The 20,283-nt window shown below is 43.3% G+C and overlaps 1 protein-coding gene across 1 annotated transcript in view; it reads left to right on the forward strand.

Moving 5' to 3' along the window:
- Window positions 1-1,155: 1,155 nt before the first annotated feature.
- klhdc10 (kelch domain containing 10) overlaps window positions 1,156-20,283 on the forward strand; it is a 31,970-nt gene continuing 12,842 nt past the window's right edge. The window contains exons 1-4 of the mRNA XM_084330822.1: window positions 1,156-1,384; window positions 10,312-10,533; window positions 13,961-14,115; window positions 14,439-14,587. Of these exons, the coding sequence (XP_084186948.1) occupies window positions 1,291-1,384; window positions 10,312-10,533; window positions 13,961-14,115; window positions 14,439-14,587 (620 nt within the window). The 5' untranslated portion in view covers window positions 1,156-1,290. The remainder of the gene's footprint in view (window positions 1,385-10,311; window positions 10,534-13,960; window positions 14,116-14,438; window positions 14,588-20,283) is intronic.

Here is a 20,283-nt window from a genome sequence, read left to right on the forward strand (position 1 = left end):
ATATCCGAGGACTTGACATGGACCACATAGACAGTGTAGTGAAGAAGGCACTTTAGACACTTTAAACACTATACCATATTTTATCTATTTATTACAAAAGATTTGCACTACATCCATACCTTATTTATCAACAGGGTTATGTGCAGGTTTATAAGTAGGTATATAGAAGAATTATATGCAGGTATATTCAGGCAGATATGTATGTGTGTATATGTGTATATATGCAGTATATATATATGTGTATATATATGCAGTAAATTAAATATAAATGTATATATGGTATATTAACTTATTAACTTTTTGTTTCATATATATATATATGAAATATATAATGTATTTTATTTTATTTTATACGGTATGTAAATTTTTAGTAAGGTGAGAGGGGCTCTAGTTGTCTAGTCAAGTGCCAGGGTGGTGGGGGATCTAATGTCTGTATGTGGATACATACCAGAGGTACTATACACACACAGCCCCTGTATATTATATTATTATTATTATTATTATTATTATTATTATTATTATTATTATTATTATTATTATTATTATTATTATTATTATTATTATTATTATTATTATTATTATTATTATTATTATTATTATTATTATTATTATTATTATTATTATTATTATTATTATTATTATTATATGGCTCTGGTGGATACACACACACAGCCCCTGTATATTATATTATTATGGCTCTGGTGAGCCCCCCCCCCCCCCCCCCCCCCCCACCCACTCAACCCCACCCCACCCCACCTACCCAACCTCCTCCAATGTACAGTTTCTACGACAAATGTATATACTCTCTTTTCTGGACTCTTTTTGTATCACAAACAGTACTGTATTTGCAAATCTGGTATGTCATAAATGTATAGATGTAGCAGTACTGTCTATCTGTATGTCGTGTATGTCATAATGAATTGAAAATGGGGGACCCTGATGTAAACAAGACGAAAGTCTTTCTCTGGTCTGCATCCCCTTAACAATTGTATGTATTGAGCTGTACTGTCTGTACTGTACCCATTCTGCAAACTGTTAATAAAGTGTTCAATCAATCAATCAATCAACACACACAGCCCCGCCCCAACCTCTTCTGACGCTACGCACCAATAACACGTCCTCCTATTGGTCGCTCACTGACGGCCGGGGGAAAAAAGTGAATGGCCTTACTTGACCAAGAATGGGATGTGTTATGATCTGTAATGTATTATCAGCACTGTAGAAGATTTCTCTCTCTTGATTTTATGTAACTATTATTTCTTGAACCCGGCATTCAACTTGTAAAAAAAGATGTCGGACGCCGAGGGTGCTCGCAGCAGTCCGGACCAGCTGAATAAATTCGAGAGACTGTCGGGGAGGCCGCCAGTCGGTGTAACGTTAGCAGGTCGGTAAACACATCATCCACTAGCACAGCATGTTAGCAAGCTGGTCTATTTTACTGTATTTCAAGCAGTATGGGTGACAAGGTTGGGATATGCATCGCGCATATTGACAACCTTTCATTGTGTTTATTGATTCAACGCTACCTTCACGAATGTCATCGGTTTTCTTTGGCTAGCATAGTTTAATTCTGGTAGGTATAGGCTGGCTGGCTAGCTAGCTAACTCGGCTAGCATAACTTGCTACCTGGATATGTGTCTGACAGTGCATCATGTCAGTCGATGTGTTTGTTTTTAATGCAACTATGGAAGCATTTTTGCATTCGTAAAATTGCCTTCAAGCTACATTATGATTGAAAATGGGGGACCCTGATGTAAACAAGACAAACGTCTTTCTCTGGTCTGCATCCCCTTAACAATTGTGTGTATTGAGCTGTACTATATTTGTACCCATTCTGCAATCTGTTAATAACATTTTCAATCAATCAATCAATCAATCATAGGCTTTTGGACGTTGAGCCTGCCCTGGACCCAGTGCAGTTGAGCTGGTGGGCAAATCAAGTCAGTGGTTCATTTGTGGCATTTGATTGTTTTGCAAGAATGTCCTGGCAATTGTATTCAATGTTGGAAGCTTTTGAACATTCACTACATAATTTTATAAACAAAGTCACATGATTGGCATAGCCTTGTTGTTGCTGAACTAAATGTGTCCGCATGTGTGTTGTGTGTCAATGGAAATCTCACACAATTCTGAATAATTCTGAACATCTTCCATCAAGAAACGTTCAGATACTTTAATAAATAGGCTAGTCGTCGATGCCAATCCATAAATATGGTACTTTGAATAAGCTAGCTAGCTGTCAAATACTGAGAGGCACTATAGATAAGTTGATATAAGTGAGCAAGCTGTGATAACTCTTATCACGTGACATCTTGTTCTCATGGAGTTTGAGTATTATGAATAGTTATTTTCTTAGTTTTTATGTTTAATGTCCGAGTACTGTTTACTGTTATATTCGTTGCTGATTACAAGAATGACACACTCAACCCCATCCACAACTGCGGTCTCAGGGTGCTGTATGGTCCATAGTCTAACTGCAGTCACTATAGATTGGATAGGAATAGAGGTGCAAGTCCACGTGTCATGTCCAGCTGTAAAAACCAAGTTAGCCTATGTTAACAATGCGTTGCCATTTGAAGTCTCTTTCAGCAATATCAAACGTTAAGCTTTTAAAAATGGCTGTCATAGATTGTCCTGTTCTGAGTCGCTATACAACCCCTCTATCCCACACAGACACACCACAAAAAATGCTATGGTTTTCTGTTCTTCTAACAAAAGATCTGGGCTGATTTCTAGGCTGGCCTTCGTGGCAAGACAATTATTTTAACCAGCTCAGTACTATTTTTTAGTATGTTTCTCCTTGTGCCAGAGGTGCATTCAGAAGACTGCATGTGTTCTCCTCCCTTGTGCCAGAGGATGGACATTCGCTCAACCTTTAGTGCAAACATATGTTGACGTCTCATAAATTGCTTGCTTTGTCCTTTAGTATGTGGAGCAGCATTCCTTAGAAGCCATGGTGATGCTGTCGGCCCTTTCTGTAATGTTTGATTATGTAATGAAGCCAGTGAATAGGCCTAGAACTAATACAAACAAATATCCAGGCTTATCATGTAGGCAAGTCAATTCATATTAATCCCCTTGGGAGGGGGGGGGGGGGGGCAGGTAGGATAGGTAGTAATAATAATAACATAAAGCAAAGTGCAAGTAGTAATGATAATAGTGATAACAGTAGTAGTAGTAGTGAGTGGCAGCCGGATTCAATCAGACAATAGTAATAGTGATGATGGTATACAAACCGTAGTAACACACTGCACCAGAGTCCATGCAGTGTTTATTATTAAGAGTCAGATAGTCCTAACTAACAGTGTTTATTATTAAGAGTCAGATACAGTTCTCAAGTTCACCAGCCGTTAGCTCCGTTAGCAGTCCGGCGTGCCCATGGTTGTGGAGCCTGATGGCTCGTGGTGTGTGTCTTGGCGGGATAGGTCTATGGCAGTCTACAGTCCACTACTACACATGGTCTCTACACTCTTGGTGTAGTCTAATACATTGAGTGTGAAGTTAGAGTGACTTTCGCCACAGAGGGATGGGTGTTGGGAATAGGCTACTTTGTCAGTGGTTACTCAGTTGGCTTATAGCAGGTAACAGTGAAATATTTAGCCTAATCTTATGGGACTGTGCTACAGTACACGGCAGGCATTTACAACCAGGCTTTATAGACCCTGTTTTCTATCAATGTAATCCTTTATGCAAAACTCTATTTACATGATACTACTTACTGTACTACTTACGTACATATCCCTTACCTACTCTTACTAGTTATACTGCTGGCCAGTGGCTAGTACGACTTACATTTAGTCATTTAGCTGACGCTTTTATCCAAAGCGACTTACAAGTTCTGTACGACAAGTCAGCAGGAAGGGTACAACTCTTACAACTGACAATTGTACAATGTTCATCAAACAGTGCTGAAACTTGGGTGCTGCAGCGTTGAGTGCATAGTAGTAAAGACATAATTAGTATAGTAGGAAGAGTGCATGATGATCTGAGGTCACTAGTCTCTGGGTTATCATAGATTCAGAACTGAACTTCAATTCTCATATTAGCAAAGTGACAAACATCGTTCTTCCATCTCAGAAATATAGCAAAAGTACGACCATTTATTAATCAAAACGATGCTGAGAAGCTAATTCATGCATTCATATCTAGCCGGTTAGACTACTGTAATGCACTTTTCACAGGTCTCCCTAAGAAAACCACAGAGAGGCTTCAGCTAATCCAAAACTCTGCAGCCCGACTGCTAACTAGAACCAAAAGGAGAGAGCACATTAGTCCAGTCTTAGCTGCTTTACACTGGCTTCCTGTAACATTTAGAATAGACTTTAAGGTCCTTCTCCTTACATACAAAGCTCTAAATGGACACGGACCTAGCTACATCGCCAACACTCTAATAAATTACAGGCCAACAAGAACACTGCGATCATCAGCTACTGGACTACTAGAGAGGCTCCCAGAAACAGTCAAAAGAGGATCGGTAATGCAGCCTTTATCAACTATGCCCCAAAATCATTATGAATTGAAAATGGGGGACCCTGATGTAAACGAGACAAAAGTATTTCTCTGGTCTGCATCCCCTTAACAATTGTGTGTATTGAGCCGTACTGTATTGTACCCATTCTGCAATCTGTTAATAAAACGTTAATTTTCTTTTATTTTTTTTTCAATTTTTCTCCCATCCCAATTTCATATCGTCCAATTCTACCCTCCCCTGTCTCGAACGCTGTTAGGCCATGCCTCCCACAAGCCGGCTGCAATGTGGACTAAGCCTTACATCATGTGTCCCCTCCGGTACTCGAGAAAGCAGCAGTCGCATCTTTTCACCTGCACAGCGTGATCTCTCAGCGTCGGGGGTCTGCGTATTTCTTTTTGGAGGGCACGCCGCCCCCGTCGCTTCCTAATTCTGCTGCGCAGGCGCACCAATCGACCTGTAGGAGTCGCTGTCCACAACGTCCGATCCCCACCCATCAGCTTCCCACCCCCTAATACTGCCAATTGTATTAGTATGAACGACCAGCCAAGCTGATAGCAATGCGGAGAGCTGGTTTCGAACCCAGCATCTCCTGCATTGGTGGTGAGCGCATTGCCCACTGCACCACCTAGCCGCCATAAAACGTTAATTCAATCAATCAATCTGCACGGTGATTGATTGAATGACATTTTTATTAACAGATTGCAGAATTGGTAAATACAGTACGGCTCAATACACACTAGTGTTGTCAAAAATATCGAAATATCGATACATATCGATACTGAATATTTAAAACTGTTTTGATACTCATTTCCCGAAATACCGATACTTTCTGCAGTATCGATACCAGCTGGCTTGCTCGCAGTGTTCTACCGCAAGTTGTTGACAGACAGACACGCTGTTGCAGAGCACGCTTGGCCCTCCTCCTCCTCCGCTGCAGCCCTCCCCCTCGCAGACCTGTCTTCAGTTTGTAAACAAAAGATTTTAGCTCCGAATATGGCCAGTGCAGAGAAGATTTTAGCTCAGAATATGGCCAGTGCAGAGAGAGAGAGAGAGTGAGAGAGAGAGAGTGAGAACTGCCAATTGTGACTGAATGTGATGTTGCATAGATGTGAAATCTAAGTCTCTCTCTCTCACCGTGGACAGAGACAACGATGGCTTCTCTCTCTCTCTCTCTCTCTCTCTCTCTCTCTCTCTCTCTCTCTCTCTCTCTCTCTCTCTCTCTCTCTCTCTCTCTCTCTCATGAAAATTGTTGTTGTTTTAACCAAATAAAAAACAGCAGCACTATTGCATAACTGAGTCATGTTTGCTATGTATTTCTTTCTTTAGGGGAGTTTGTTTCACAGTTTTAGCATGATGTTTTATAGATGGCTAGGTTAAACAGGTTTTTGTTTTTAAGAGGGGTTTGATTTAGATTAGATAATTTAGTTATTTTTAAATGTCTGATCTAAAGATAAACAAATGGTTTTAAAAGTGTTATATTTATCTTCTCTTATAGTACAAGAGAGAAGCTGAGGAGAATCAACCAGCAACAAAAGCAAAATTTGTTAAAAAAAAATATATATATAATTATATATATATATATATATATATTTTTTTTTTTGGGTATCGAAAATATCGATACTTTCGATACTTTTCAAGGTATCGTATCGAAGTCGAAATTCCAGTATCGTGACAACACTAATACACACAATTGTTAACGGGATGCATACCAGAGAAAGACTTTTGTCTTTTTTACATCAGGGTCCCCCATTTTCAATTCATAATGAATTCTCGAAGTCAACTTCCTGCCTGTTGTTGCTACGCAACTGCAGCGTGGGGGGAAACTGCCCAGCCTGGTACATTGTGTACGGTTCATTTAGTGCAGAAACAGATCGTTAAAGCGGCAAATTAAAGACAATCAAGCGGAATTTTCGTCAGTCCTTCACAATGCCAAAGAGCTGCTGTGTTACGCGTTGTACTAATGACAAAAACAGAAATCCAAATCGCAAGTTTTATACCATCACGGAGGAAAAAGTGGCTGTGGCTAACGTTCGGCTAACTCGCTCTGCTGTTGTGGTGGTCGTGGTAGCTACATGCTAAGCTAACGTTAATCACATCATATCGAACCGATAGGAGCTTATCTTATCTAATCTTACGTGGATGTTTGATCGGGTAGTGGCACACGTGGTACCACCACGTAAGATTACATAAGATAAGCTCCTATCGGTTTGATATGATGTGATTAACGTTAGCTTAGCATGTAGCTACCACGACCACAACACCAGAGCTAGTTAGCCGAACGTTAGCCACCAGCCACTTTTTCCTCCGTGATGGTATAAAACTTGCGATTTGGATTTCTGTTTGTTTTGTTATTAGTACAACATAGCAGCTTCAATTTGGGTATTCGAGAGATGGCCATGTCTGTATGTGTTTTGTATGGACATTATGTCAAGTCAATCAGGGGGAGCTTCTTTGAATCATATCGCGCCTTAGAATCACCAGAAAGGCTTTCGAAATAGTGAAATGCCATGTTGGCCTCAATATTTTCAAAACAAATCGTATGAAAATGTTATGAAATGAACAAGAATGTGATAAAACATGTAATAAAAACGGACCTCAACGCATGCATTTGATGGTAGAAATCCGTATGGCCCCCCCTATACCAAGATGGCGGCGGTCTCGTGACATCAGAGTGTCTTCGAGAATTGTAAGTAAGGGTGCAACTTGCTCCGTGCGATCCATTCTTTGTGGATTTAGCCCTATGTTTTAATCAGCGGTTATCAGTTTTGCCGTGGACCTACCCCTTTCTTTTTCCTTTTGATGTTCTTAGACCAAATTTTACAAGGACATTGACATGCTTTACATACGACTATGCTTTACATACGACTATGCTTTTGACATGCTATAATAGTTTATATCGATCACGCCGGAGGATCAATTGAAGCGACCCCCCCCCAGTTCTTTCAGCAGAGACTGGTTTTTCCATAGGCCCCACCACAGCGTATATCTGCGCAGACAGTTTTTTCCATAGGATCCACCACAGGGAACAGCAGCAGTAGCCTGTGAAACACCCGTGTGTATAGACGTTACAGCAGGGCTCCAGAATTGCCACTCTAAATAAGTCCCTGCTTTTTTCTTCTAGCAACGGGTCAAATGCATCTAACATGCTTTGCATCCTCGCCATTCCTTTATGCCCACATCGCGTTAAAGACCTACTGTAAACTAACGTTAGCTGCACTGCTTACGCTAGCTAAGCTAAGTTGCCTCTGAGCTAACCCTGCTCAGAGGCATAGAGAAAACAGCGGCGTTATATTAGTGAGGAAGACCTTTGGAAAGACCAGATGAGGTCAGATGAGTTTGATAGTATTTACTGAGGATGGACAGATAATGTTGATATTTAAACATAAAAAATTGAATACATAATAAATGTATACCTGATCATGCAACATACGGTTTGGGAGAAGGAGGTAGGGAGGGGTTTTGGGTTGTGTGTTGCATGTTGCGAGTTCCAAAAAATGGAACTTAAAAGTTTAAATAGATTGTTTTTCATTTAAATGTCTGGAAGAGCTCAAAAAAGACATGTCAAATTATATTTTTGTTGCCTTTTTTGAGCTGATCTAAATGTTACTGATGGCATATGATATCGTCTCGTATCGATCGCAGGCACCTGAATCGTATCGTATCGTGGCAGGCAGACTATGTGATATCGGCAAATATCGTATTGTTGTCCAAAGAATCGATACTGTATCGTATCGTGATGAAACTGGTGATTCCCACCCCTAGCAGGGTTATAGACTGCGGTGGAGCCGACACCTGTCTGGATGTGTGGGCGTCTGTGTGGTTGAGAGGAGGTTGTGTGTGTGTGGGTGTGTGTGGGTGAGTGCGAGAGGTTGTGTGTGGGGGTGAGTGAGCGAGGAGGTTGTGTGTGTACTGTGTAGCATATGCGAGTGCCCACTGGGAGGGCTCTTAGGACCTCTCCTCATGGACGGTGAAGAGAGAGCCCTTTGTTCACAGCCCTCTTTGAAATCCGTCCTCCGTATCCGTGAGTCACCCCCGATAAATAATGAGCCCTCACCGGCCCTTCTTAGTAAGAACTCTCGCCCTGTTCCTTGTGGGTTCTGTACTCTGGGTAACTGTTCCACATGGGTTCTGTACTCTGGGTAACTGTTCCTCATGGGTTCTTCTGTACGCTGGGTAACTGTTCCTCGTGGGTTCTGTACTCTGGGTAACTGTTCCTTGTTGGTTCTGTATGTTGGGTAACTGTTCCACGTCGGTTCTGTATGTTGGGTAACTGTTCCACATGGGTTCTGTACGTTGGGTAGGGCTGTCTTAAATACTTCGAAGTTTCGAAGCTTCGTTCGATGGGCATGGGATTCGAATGAAAAATAAAAAATAAATAAAAAAATTTAAATCATTATTTTTATTTTTAAATCAACTTTACCTCTCTTTGTTAATTACAACAAGCAATGCTGTTTGTTATTTAAGATGAGGTCGGACTCGACACTGACAGATTTGTGTTCATTGTGCTGCTTTTATAAAGCCTCAAATGACGGCTTACAATATTTCATGAAAGCAAAGTGTTTCGTTTGTCTAAGATTTAAATAGGTTTAAACTTTACAGCACTGACAAAGTTGAACAGTGCTGTACAAGTGCTGTACAAGTCCCACAACATAAAAAAAAATAAAAAACAATAAAATAAAAAATATATCAAATGTATATATATATAGTGTGCACAACGCCACGAACACGATATCTCTGCTACCTAAACCGTCTCAACGATATCTTTTTAGACACGGTGCTAGTAGCTAGCTAGTAGTAGGGCTGTACCGAATTCTTCGAAGATTCGATCATAATGTTGACATTCGTATTCTAAATCAACATTCGAATTTTTTATTTCTTCACAGTTGCAGTTAAAGATTAGGCTACACTAATATTATACTATAAGACGTCACCATCACTTTCATACCAACCGTGCCCTTATTGGATTATTTATGTTGACGAAAAAAAGTGTATTTAATAAAAGAAAAATACTAATTTAATCAGATTAATCACTTTATTCAAATTGAGGATTTAGTAAAAAAAAAAATGTATGAAGTAAAAAAAAATTGTAGACATTCGAAGCTTCGTTCAAATACTTCAATCGAAGCTTCGAATGTTAAAAAAATACATTCGGTACAGTCCTACTACTAGCTAGACTATGCATCAAAACGGCAACACAACACCGATCAAACTCACCCGTTTCTGCTCTCCCGTTGGTAGAATGGTTTACCCTGTACCGTACCAGTGAGGCGACAGTGGCTCAGGAGGTAGAGAGAGAGGTCGTCTGGTTAATCTGAAGGTTCCCGGTTCGATCCCGATTCCCGACTCCTCCTTGAGCATAGAGACACTTAACCCCGCCCTAACTGCTCCCGATGAGCAGGTTGGCACCTTGCATGGTGGCCTCTGCAGTCTGTGTGAGTGAATGGGTGAATGTGAGGCATAAATGTGAGGCTTAAAAAATATATATATTTTCCGATTTTGAATCGATCTTTATTTGAGTGAGCGATTATCGATTCATAAAATAAAAGATCGATCTTTTATTTTAATTTTAATTTTTTTTTAACTTGAGGGCACTCCATCCACCGGGGGGCAACTTTATTATTTATTATACGTTTTAACTGTTTACAGTGCAAAATAAAATAAAAAGTGTAGTAAAAGTGACATTTCATTGCCCTCTCGGAGGGGGGGGGAACTCAGACTAGACATTGACAAACAAATTACAACCAAGGACAATGAAGCACAACGATTACACATAAAAGATCGATCTTAAAAAAAGAAAAGTTCTGCAGCTGATCCTCTGCCCCCTCTCTCTCTCTCTCCAGGCCACCGTACCCCCCCGGCCCGGAGTGGGCACCGCTGTGTGGCCGACAGCACAAACCTGTATGTGTTCGGAGGCTACAACCCCGACTACGACGAGTCCGGCGGCTCGGAGAACGAGGACTACCCGCTGTTCAGGGAGCTGTGGCGGTACCACTTCGCCACCGGCGCCTGGCAGCAGGTCCGCACCGAGGGCTACATGCCCACCGAGCTGGCCTCCATGTCAGGTACTGTACACTGTAATACCTGGCAGCAGGTCCGCACCGAGGGCTACATGCCCACCGAGCTGGCCTCCATGTCGGGTACTGTACACTGTAAGGCCTAACAAAATTAATAGTTGGTTTCCGGTTGCCGACCGACCCTGCCGATTTAGGTGCGACCCAATATATTTTATGAGTTTTAAAAAAAAATTATAATAAAGAAAAACAAAACAGATTTTTTATTTTTATTTTTAATTTTTTTTAAGAATAAAGTTTCATAGAAATCTTAGTCAAACATTTAGTATTATGGATATTAAACATGCTGGCAGAGTACATGCATCCATGTTGTTGTGAACATTTTAATTAAATAAAGAAATTCCCTATCCATAGTCGCCGTGGGAAAGAATAAAATAAAAAAATTTAATAAAATAAATTCCCTACCTACCCATGGCCAAACTGACAACCAACAGGAAACCAACAATATATTTTACTTTGCCTAATGCCTGGCAGCAGGTCCGCACCGAGGGCTACATGCCCACCGAGCTGGCCTCCATGTCGGGTACTGTACACTGTAATGCCTGGCAGCAGGTACGCACCGAGGGCTACATGCCCACCGAGCTGGCCTCCATGTCAGGTACTGTACACTGTCATTAGAAAGAAAAGTTATTTAATTAACCTATGAAACTATTTACAAAAAAGGAAGGAGAGAATGAGTGGATCAGTAATATCAGTGACGTAGGGAGTGCATGGATGAGGTGGTGTGTGTGTAAGTGATCAGATGAGAAACGAACAAACCAAACAAAACAAAAGGTTGGAGGAGAGAGAGAGAGAGAGAGCCAAAATGGAGAAGCCAGTCCTTTTTACACAGGTGTGGCTCCTCCTCCTCCTGACACACCTGAATAGTAGGGCTGTCTTAAATACTTTGAAGCTTCGTTCGATGGGCATGGGATTCGAATGGGAAAATAAAATTTGAATATATAAAATCAATGCTGTTTGTTATTTAAGATGAGGTCGGACTCGGACTTGACACTGACAGATTTGTGTTCATTGTGCTGCTTTTATAAAGCCTCAAATGACGGCTTACAATATTTCATGAAAGCAAAGTGTTTCGTTTGTCTTAAGATTTATAAAGGTTTAAACTTTACAGCACTGACAAAGTTGAAAAAAGTGCTGTACAAGTCCCACAACATAATTTATTTAAAAAAAAATTAAATAAAAAATTAAATCTTTTAATTATTTTTATTTTTAATATTTTTTAATCTCGAACCTTCGAATTAAAATAGAATCTTGGCCCTGAAGCTTCGAATGCCATTTTTTCCCCCGAAGGTCAGCCCTACTGAATAGTAGTTAGCTCCACCAGGTACCATGTACACACCATCACACCTCCAGTAGTTAGCTCCACCAGGTACCATGTACACACCATCACACCTCCAGTAGTTAGCTCCACCAGGTACCATGTACACACCATCACACCTCCAGTAGTTAGCTCCACCAGGTACCATGTACACACCATCACACCTCCAGTAGTTATAATAATAATAATAATAATAATAATAATAATAATAATAATAATAATAATAATAAGGTTTTTAAAAATAAGAATACATTTCTCTCCAGTAGTTAGCATTGTTTTTTGGTGAAGTGCCCCTTTAAGAGTTTGAAGTACACAAGTACTCAAGTACTGCAATATGCTCTGTAAATAAAAGTATACTTACTTGCAGGGATAACTTTAGGGATCACTAATATTCCATTTATATTTTATGCCGGTCTACATACAGCTGGGAAGCACCTTGGGCTGCAATTCTTGTATGAAAGGTGCTATAAAAACTTTACTATTAACTCATTCAGCACCAGCCATTATCCCCATCCCTGTAGTCAATGGGCCACGCTTTAAAAGATAGGCATTTTCACTGTGCGTCACGATGTTTGCAGAGCTATATCTATATTCTATATTATAGCTATGGAGACAATACTATGGCTCATTTGACAGTCACTATCTCTCGTCCAACATGTAAAAAATGTCTCATGTATACGTTAGCGTGTTATATAATATTGTATAGTTTCAGAGTGACTTGACTTAAACCCTTTTGCTCTTTGGGGAGCATAGGTCATTCATGAAATCTCTCCAGCTGGTTCGGTGTTGGGCGATTTTCTCTGCTTCCTTCCATGATGTTCTTTCTTCCTTGAGATCCGCCTCGACAGACCTTCTCTAGTTTCAGAGTGATCCGGGCTAATTCCTGGAAGCTGAGTTATGGAGCGCTATGTGCATTTTGCGAAAGTCGTTCGCGTTGCTCGCCTGGACACGATATTATTTCCAAATCAAAGGTATATAAGTAAGGGATAATGTATAGCTACGAGGTCATTGTCGCAAAATAATTGACCGACACGGAGTTTAGAACGTTTTAAACGTCAGTGAAGGTCAATTATTTTGCGACAATGAGCGAGTATAGGCTATACATTATCCCGCTTATTACATGGCTAACTTACTAACAATATACCTAATTCATCGACAAGACGAGATAAAATGCAGACGCAGTTGTTCTGTGGCTCTGGCAGCCCAAATAAAGTGATTATTATTATCGGCAGCCGGCAGGTCTGTGGTCTGATTGCATGACTGAGTGCAGCTGTGCATATGCTGAGCAGCACTGATACAGTGTGTGTAGTGGGCTTGATTGGTCCAGCTGCGCACAGCGGTCATTATTGTTCCACAGAGGTCCGCTATCGAGTAATATCGGACCTCTGACGAGCGCTATTGACCAATCACAAGCAAGCATTTCGGCGAATGTGAAAACGCCATGTAATAATGGGTATTATGTTTCATCATGAAGTCATCAAAGGGGGGGGGGGGGTCGTTTTGTGATGCTCCGATTGTCAGCAACGGCATACATTTTTAATACTACATACGTTGATCGTTGCGATCGATGTGAAATCATTGTAGGATCAAAGTAGGATTGATGTCATATAGTCCTTACCTTTGCTAGGAGTTATTCAAAAATGAATATTCCAATTGTCTGATCGTGATTTCCAGTATTGATGTCCATCGGGTCCCTGACATGAAATGGCACAAAATATGCATCAAGTGTGCTGGACGCGTTCCAAGTTGCTAGAATGAAGCGTTTCACTTGCCCGGGTCCAAATTCTCCGCCCGGACCATATAAAATGTAACGCACAGTGTGAAATAAGGTTTCAAATGGTAGGCGATACTGCCACCTAGCAGGATTCGGCCGGCATTCCATTCTCTGGGTCTCAGAATGAGTTCCAATGATAACACCGAGGTCCGTGAGAGTGTATAGAATATTAAAAACGATGAAAACCCGAGAAATCTCGGGTATGGCGCTCAACCGCTGGCGAGATAACCCGAGAAATGCCGGGTATGGCGCGGAAAGTGTTAAAGTGACTAAAGTTTACTATTATTATTATTGTTATTAATCCTGTGTGCCGTTTGTCCCTTTAGCGGTTCTGCACGGCAACAACCTGCTGGTGTTCGGCGGCACCGGCATCCCGTTTGGAGAAAACAACGGCAACGACGTCCATGTCTGCAACGTCAAGTACAAGAGGTGGTCGCTGCTCAACTGCAGAGGCAAGAAGCCCAACCGGATCTACGGACAGGTAACTGTGTAGAGGCAAGAAGCCCAACCGGATCTACGGACAGGTAACTGCAGAGGCAAGAAGCCCAACCGGATCTACGGACGGGTAGGGAGGAACCACTGACCAATCAGGTAGGGAGGAACCCCAGGACTAACCAATCAGGTAGGGAGGAACCCCAGGACTAACCAATCAGGTAGGGAGGGACCCCAGCACTAACCAATCAGGTAGCAAGGAACCCCAGCACAAACCAATCAGGTAGGGAGGAACCCCAGGCACTGACCAATCAAATAAAAAAATCGAATGTAATCTTATTAGTCCACCATGTCCTTGCTCTCCCTCTGCAGGCGATGGCCATTATAAACGGCTTCCTGTACGTGTTTGGAGGCACGACGGGTTACCTCTACAGCACAGACCTGCACAGGCTGGACCTGACCACCAGGGAGTGGATCCACCTGAAGCCCAACAACACCCCACAGGACCTGCCGGAGGAACGGTCTGTATCAGCACCTGCTGTAACCCTAACCCTAACCCCCCAGGACGCCTAAATATTAAAGGCAACCAACTTGTGTCTAGCCACGCCCAACTTGCGTCTAGCCACGCCCCCGCGGTGACGCGGCAGCAGCAGCCGCTCTGCCGTGGAGCTCCGTCGCGGCAGCATTATGTAGCAGTAATCCCCCCTTTTTTACTATCCAGAACTAGCTCAACTGGCAGCGCTGCATTGCTGTGGATCCTACTGTCCGTTGCTGGCAAGTTCGATTCCCTTCAATTTATTTTTTATTTTTTTTTAACGTGCATTCATTCTTTCTTTCGTTAAGTTTAGGCATGTTAACTTTAAGCATTGTTTCGGAGTTGGTTAAGGTTAGGCATTGTTTCGGAGTTGGTTATGGTTAGAAGGGTTAAGTTTAGGCGCTGTTAAGGAGCTGGTTAAGGTTCGAGTTTGTCTTAGAGAATGGCAATATTCTTTCGGAGTTGGTTATGGTTAAGGTTAAGGTTAGGCATTCTTTCGGAGTTGGTTATGGTTAAGGTTAGGCATTGTTTCGGAGTTGGTTATGGTTAGAAGGGTTAAGTTTAGGCGCTGTTAAGGAGCTGGTTAAGGTTAGAGTTTGTCTTAGAGAATGGCAATAGACAGCCTATTTCCGCGCTGCAGCGCGAGGCAATAGACAGCCTATTTCCGCGCTGCAGCTCTCTCGCACTGCCGCGGTCACATGGGCGTAGTGGCCAATCAGAGAAACGCTAAACACAAGTTGGTTGCCGAAAATATTCACGCCCCCAGGACCTGCTGGAGGAACGGTCTGTATCAGCCCCTGAGACCCAGACAAGTTCAAGTTTGTTTTTATTTGTCAGAACAAAATACAGGATACTTATAATGAGGCGGCCGGGTAGCGCAGCGGACTAAGCGTCTGCCTACCACCACAGAGACAGTGGGATCGAATCCAGCTGCCGCGGTGCCTCCGACTTGGTCGGTCGTCCATACTGACACAATTGGCAATGTCAGCGGGTGGGAAGCCAGTGGGGTGGGTCCTGGTCGTTGTAAACAGCGACTCGTACACGTCGGTTGGGGCGCCTGCTCAGCGAGGGAGGGAACTGGGGGAAGTAGTGTGATCCTTCCACGTGTTACGCTCCCCCATAGGTGGCGGGTGAGCTGGCGATTAGGGAAGGCTATTATGGGATGGAACTTGCGCGGAGCAAGGAAAATGTTTCCTTTTTTTTTTGGTTGCACGCAAATTATGCTGTCGAAAGGAGCGGACGAGTAGCCTCCAGCTGCATCCCCGGAGAATCCGCTCACTGGCAACTTCCGCCAGCCACAGGACGAGCGCTGATTCCCGGAAAGTACGGAAGTAGGCGTGTTCGAGATTGATTTCGGCTCGCCTCGAAAATAGACGAGAGTAGCCGAGTGCAGCCGGGGGAGGAGTCAGAACGTCGGACACTTCAGATTTGACTACAGCCTGCTCGTCTAGTCTTGCATGGCAGATACGCATTCACGTCACCACCACACAGACATACACACCTGTCCAGCTCATGCGATGGCCCATTAGATTACATTTTTAAATAAATAAAAATAATGTTGACTGGTCTGGGAAGGCATAGCCTGCCTGTGCCTTACACACCCGCCGCCTATGGCTCCCCCAGTGAGAGTCCTCGCTGTCGGGTGAAAAGAAGCGGCTGGCTGACTCCACATGTATCGGAGGAGACATGTGTGATAGTCTTCAACCCTCCCTAGACCGGCAAGTGGGAGGCAAATGCGCGCAACGACCAGGAAGGGAGGGAAGCGAATTGGCATAACGACTAAATTGGGATAAGAGAAAAATACAGAAAAAGCGGGAGAAAAAGTAGATAAAAAAAAATGCTTGTTTCTTATGAGCCCCTGAGAGTGTGCTACATACAGTAAAGAGAAAGTAAGTAAAAAATTAAGAAGTAAAAAGTTGGCAAAGACCATATACAATACAGAGTAAAATGAGTACCAGTGAGGTAGAATGCAGAGGTACAAAACTTGGGGTAGGGTGCAGTGTTTCCCCTATATGCATTCAGCCGCCGCTGCTATGAACTAGACTATTTAAAAAAATATATATAAAAAATGTAATTAAAAAAAAAAAAATGTTTATCATTTAATTTGGGCTGTGGGGGGTGCTTAATGTAAAAGACTGACCTGAGGAAAAGGCTGCAGGGAGAAAGCACTGCAGTCTAAATTGCATGTATACTCGCAATTTAAGAATGGGTACAAGTCACAGGCTCTTAGTCCATTCGGTAAAAGCGATCACGCCGCCATCTTTCTTTTGCCAAAGTACAGACAAAGTCTCAAGCGAACGCCGGTGGTCTCGCGAGAGGTTAAGCGTTGGGCCGTGACGTCAGTGGAGTCACTCCAAGCAGTGCTGGGAAGCACAGAATGGAGTGTATTCCGTGATAACACAGCCAATATTAACGAATACACCGAAACGGTGATTGACTGTCTGTACTCAGGTAGAAGTAATAATCCCCACCACCAAAATTAATATCTACCCAAATCAAAAGCCCTGGGTAGACAAATCCGTCCGTGAGGCTCTGAAAGTGCGCACATCAGCATACAACACCGGGCTGGTGACAGGCAACATGGAAGAACACAAGATGGCAAGATACAACGTCAGGAGAGCAGTAATAGAGGCAAAACGGCGTTACAGGGATAAAGTTGAACTTCAGTTTGAACAGGCTGACTCTAGAGGCATGTGGCAGGGCCTCAGAACAATGACAGACTACAAAGGAACCCCCCTCAAACTGAACAGTGACATCTCCTTAGCAAATGATCTCAACTCCTTCTATGCGAGGTTTGAGGCTGTGAATAACAACACCAGCCTACAAACCACGGCAATGGGGGGGGGGGGGTCTGCTGATGGAGACTCAGTGTTCAGGGTAACAGAGCATGAGGTGAGACGGATCTTTAAAAAAGTGGATATCAGGAAGGCAGCAGGACCGGACGGCATCCCCGGCCGCGTCCTAAAAGTCTGTGCCGACCAACTGGCCCCGGTATTCACTGACATCTTCAACCTGTCCTTGGAACAGGCCGTCATCCCCACCTGTCTGAAGAAGTCCACCATCATCCCTGTACCCAAAAAATCTACGCCCGCTTGCCTCAACGACTACCGCCCTGTAGCCCTCACCTCCATAGCCATGAAGTGCTTTGAGAAGCTAGTGAAGGGCTACATCTGTTCCTCCCTCCCCATCAACCTGGACCCTCTGCAATTTGCATATCGCCCCAACAGGCCCACGGAGGACGCCATAGCCCATGTGCTGCACACAGCAGCATCACATCTGGACAAGAGGCAGGGGAACTATGTGAGAATGCTGTTCATCGACTACAGCTCAGCATTCAATACCATAGTCCCCTCCAAACTCATAGCCAAGCTCAGGGACCTGGGCTTGAACTATGACCTGTGCCAGTGGGTCCTGGACTTCCTGACGGGCAGACCCCAGGTGGTAAGAGCCGGCAACTGCACCTCCTCATCCATCACGCTCAACATAGGGGCCCCCCAGGGCTGTGTTCTGAGCCCCCTCCTCTACTCCCTGTACACACATGACTGCGTAGCACAGCGGAACAACAACACCATCATCAAATTTGCTGATGACACAGTAGTGGTGGGCCTGATCTCTGCCAACGACGAAAGGGCCTACCTGGAAGAGGTAGAGAACCTGTCACAGTGGTGTCAGGAGAACTGCCTCTCCCTGAACGTCAGCAAAACAAAAGAGATGATTGTGGACTTCAGGAGGTCGGGGGTCAAGGACTACAGCCCCCTCAGCATCGACGGGGCACCAGTTGAGAGAGTGAACAGTTTCAAGTACCTCGGAGCCCACATATCCGAGGACTTGACATGGACCACACACATTGACAGTGTTGTGAAGAAGGCACGACAACGCCTCTACTTCCTCAGGCGCCTAAGGAAGTTCCAAGTCAGTCAGAAGATCCTTAGGAACTTCTACTCATGTACAATAGAGAGCATCCTGACCGGCAACATCACCTCCTGGTTTGGGAATAGCACTGCACAAGACCGTAGCAGACTACAAAGAGTGACACGTTCAGCCGAACGCACAATTAGAGGGGGGCTTCCCACCCTCCAGAACATTTACAACAAGCGGTGCAAGGGGAAGGCTAAGAGAATTATTAAGGACTCGAGCCACCCGAACAACTGCCTCTTTGAACTGCTGCCGTCAGGCAAGCGATACCGGAGTCTTATGGCGAGCACAGAAAGACTCAGAAGGAGCTTCTATCCCCAGGCCATCAGGCTGCTAAACGAACAATAATCGCTAAACGAACAATAATCACTATGCAACAACCATCAAATGCACACAGCACACACACCCACACGCACACACTCACTCAAACAAACAACTCACTGCAGCACCCACTCTCCACACTTTAGATCACACAAACACACTTACACTTTATATTTATTGATAAAGGATTTGCACTACAACTCGTACACCTACTGTGAATTGTACCTAAACTGCACCTCGTCCATTTATGCCTTGCACTATATAGTATTGTATATTAGTACACTGCACAGTATTGTATATTGTATGGTAACTACGTCTACGAACATTGTACATATGTCTAAACTGAACACTGTGACCTCTTTTTTTACTTCTAATTTTTACTATGTTTTTATTTCATACTTATCTTGTAAGTAACTTATGCACAGTCTCTGGAGCGCAACAGTAAGAAGCATTTTGTACAAAAGTATTCTGTACTTCTGTATGACAACTATTAAAGAAACTTGAAACTCTAGTCGATTTTGTGTTTTGAGCACAAAGTTCATCATAGATCTAGCATCTTTATTTTGCTCTCAAAGTGCACCAGATGTGTGTGCAGTGTATGTAGATGATGGGTTGTTGTTACATACAGTAGTGTCATTGTCATTGAGCATCCTGATGGCCTGGGGATAGAAGCTCCTTCTGAGTCTCTCTGTACTGGCCAAAGAGGTAGTTCAAAGAGGCAGTTGTTAGGGTGACTAGAGTATTTGATTATTCTCTTAGCCTTGGCCCTGCAAGAATATATCGTGAACTGATCTACAGCCTACCTCCTCAAAGCCCCCAGGACTAAGCTGCACACCATGGGCGATCAAGCCTTCTGCTCTGCCAGACTATGGAATGCTCTCCCCAACCACCTGAGAGCACCACAAACGTGGACTCAAGACCTACCTTTTTAGAAAGGCCTTTTATTAGTTTTTATGTCTTATTCATATGAAGTTCCGAGGGAACTGAAGTCGTAGGTTTTTAAGATGGCTTTAAATTCTCAGAGGGTGACCAGTCCTGGCAAATTTAGGTCCTCCTGTAGCTTGTTCCAAGATGAAGGAGCAGCATATTTAGAAGCCCTTTTTCCCAATTCAGTTCTCATATAGTCTAACGCCCTAACCTTCTGATTACCAGATGGCCGCTCTACCTCCTGAGTCACTGTTGCCCTCGGTTACAGCCCCTCCTAGTTACAGCAAGGAGGAGTGTCATCCTTTTTGTTCTTGGCTCCTTGACCTAGTAGCAGCGTCAACATAAGGAACAAAACAGAAAACAATAAAGATGGTGTAAAAATAGAGTTGGTGATGAAGCAGGTTCTACAAGGCAGACACCACACGGATGTGATACAACGCATAGATATATAAACACTAGATGGCTCAAGGCGGAGTCTCCCGCGTAGTTCACCGGTGGCCATCTTGCTTGAGTGGACTA

Source organism: Notolepis coatsorum (assembly GCF_963971535.1).
Source record: "Notolepis coatsorum genome assembly, chromosome: 15".
Classification (NCBI taxonomy): Eukaryota; Metazoa; Chordata; class Actinopteri; order Aulopiformes; family Paralepididae; genus Notolepis; species Notolepis coatsorum.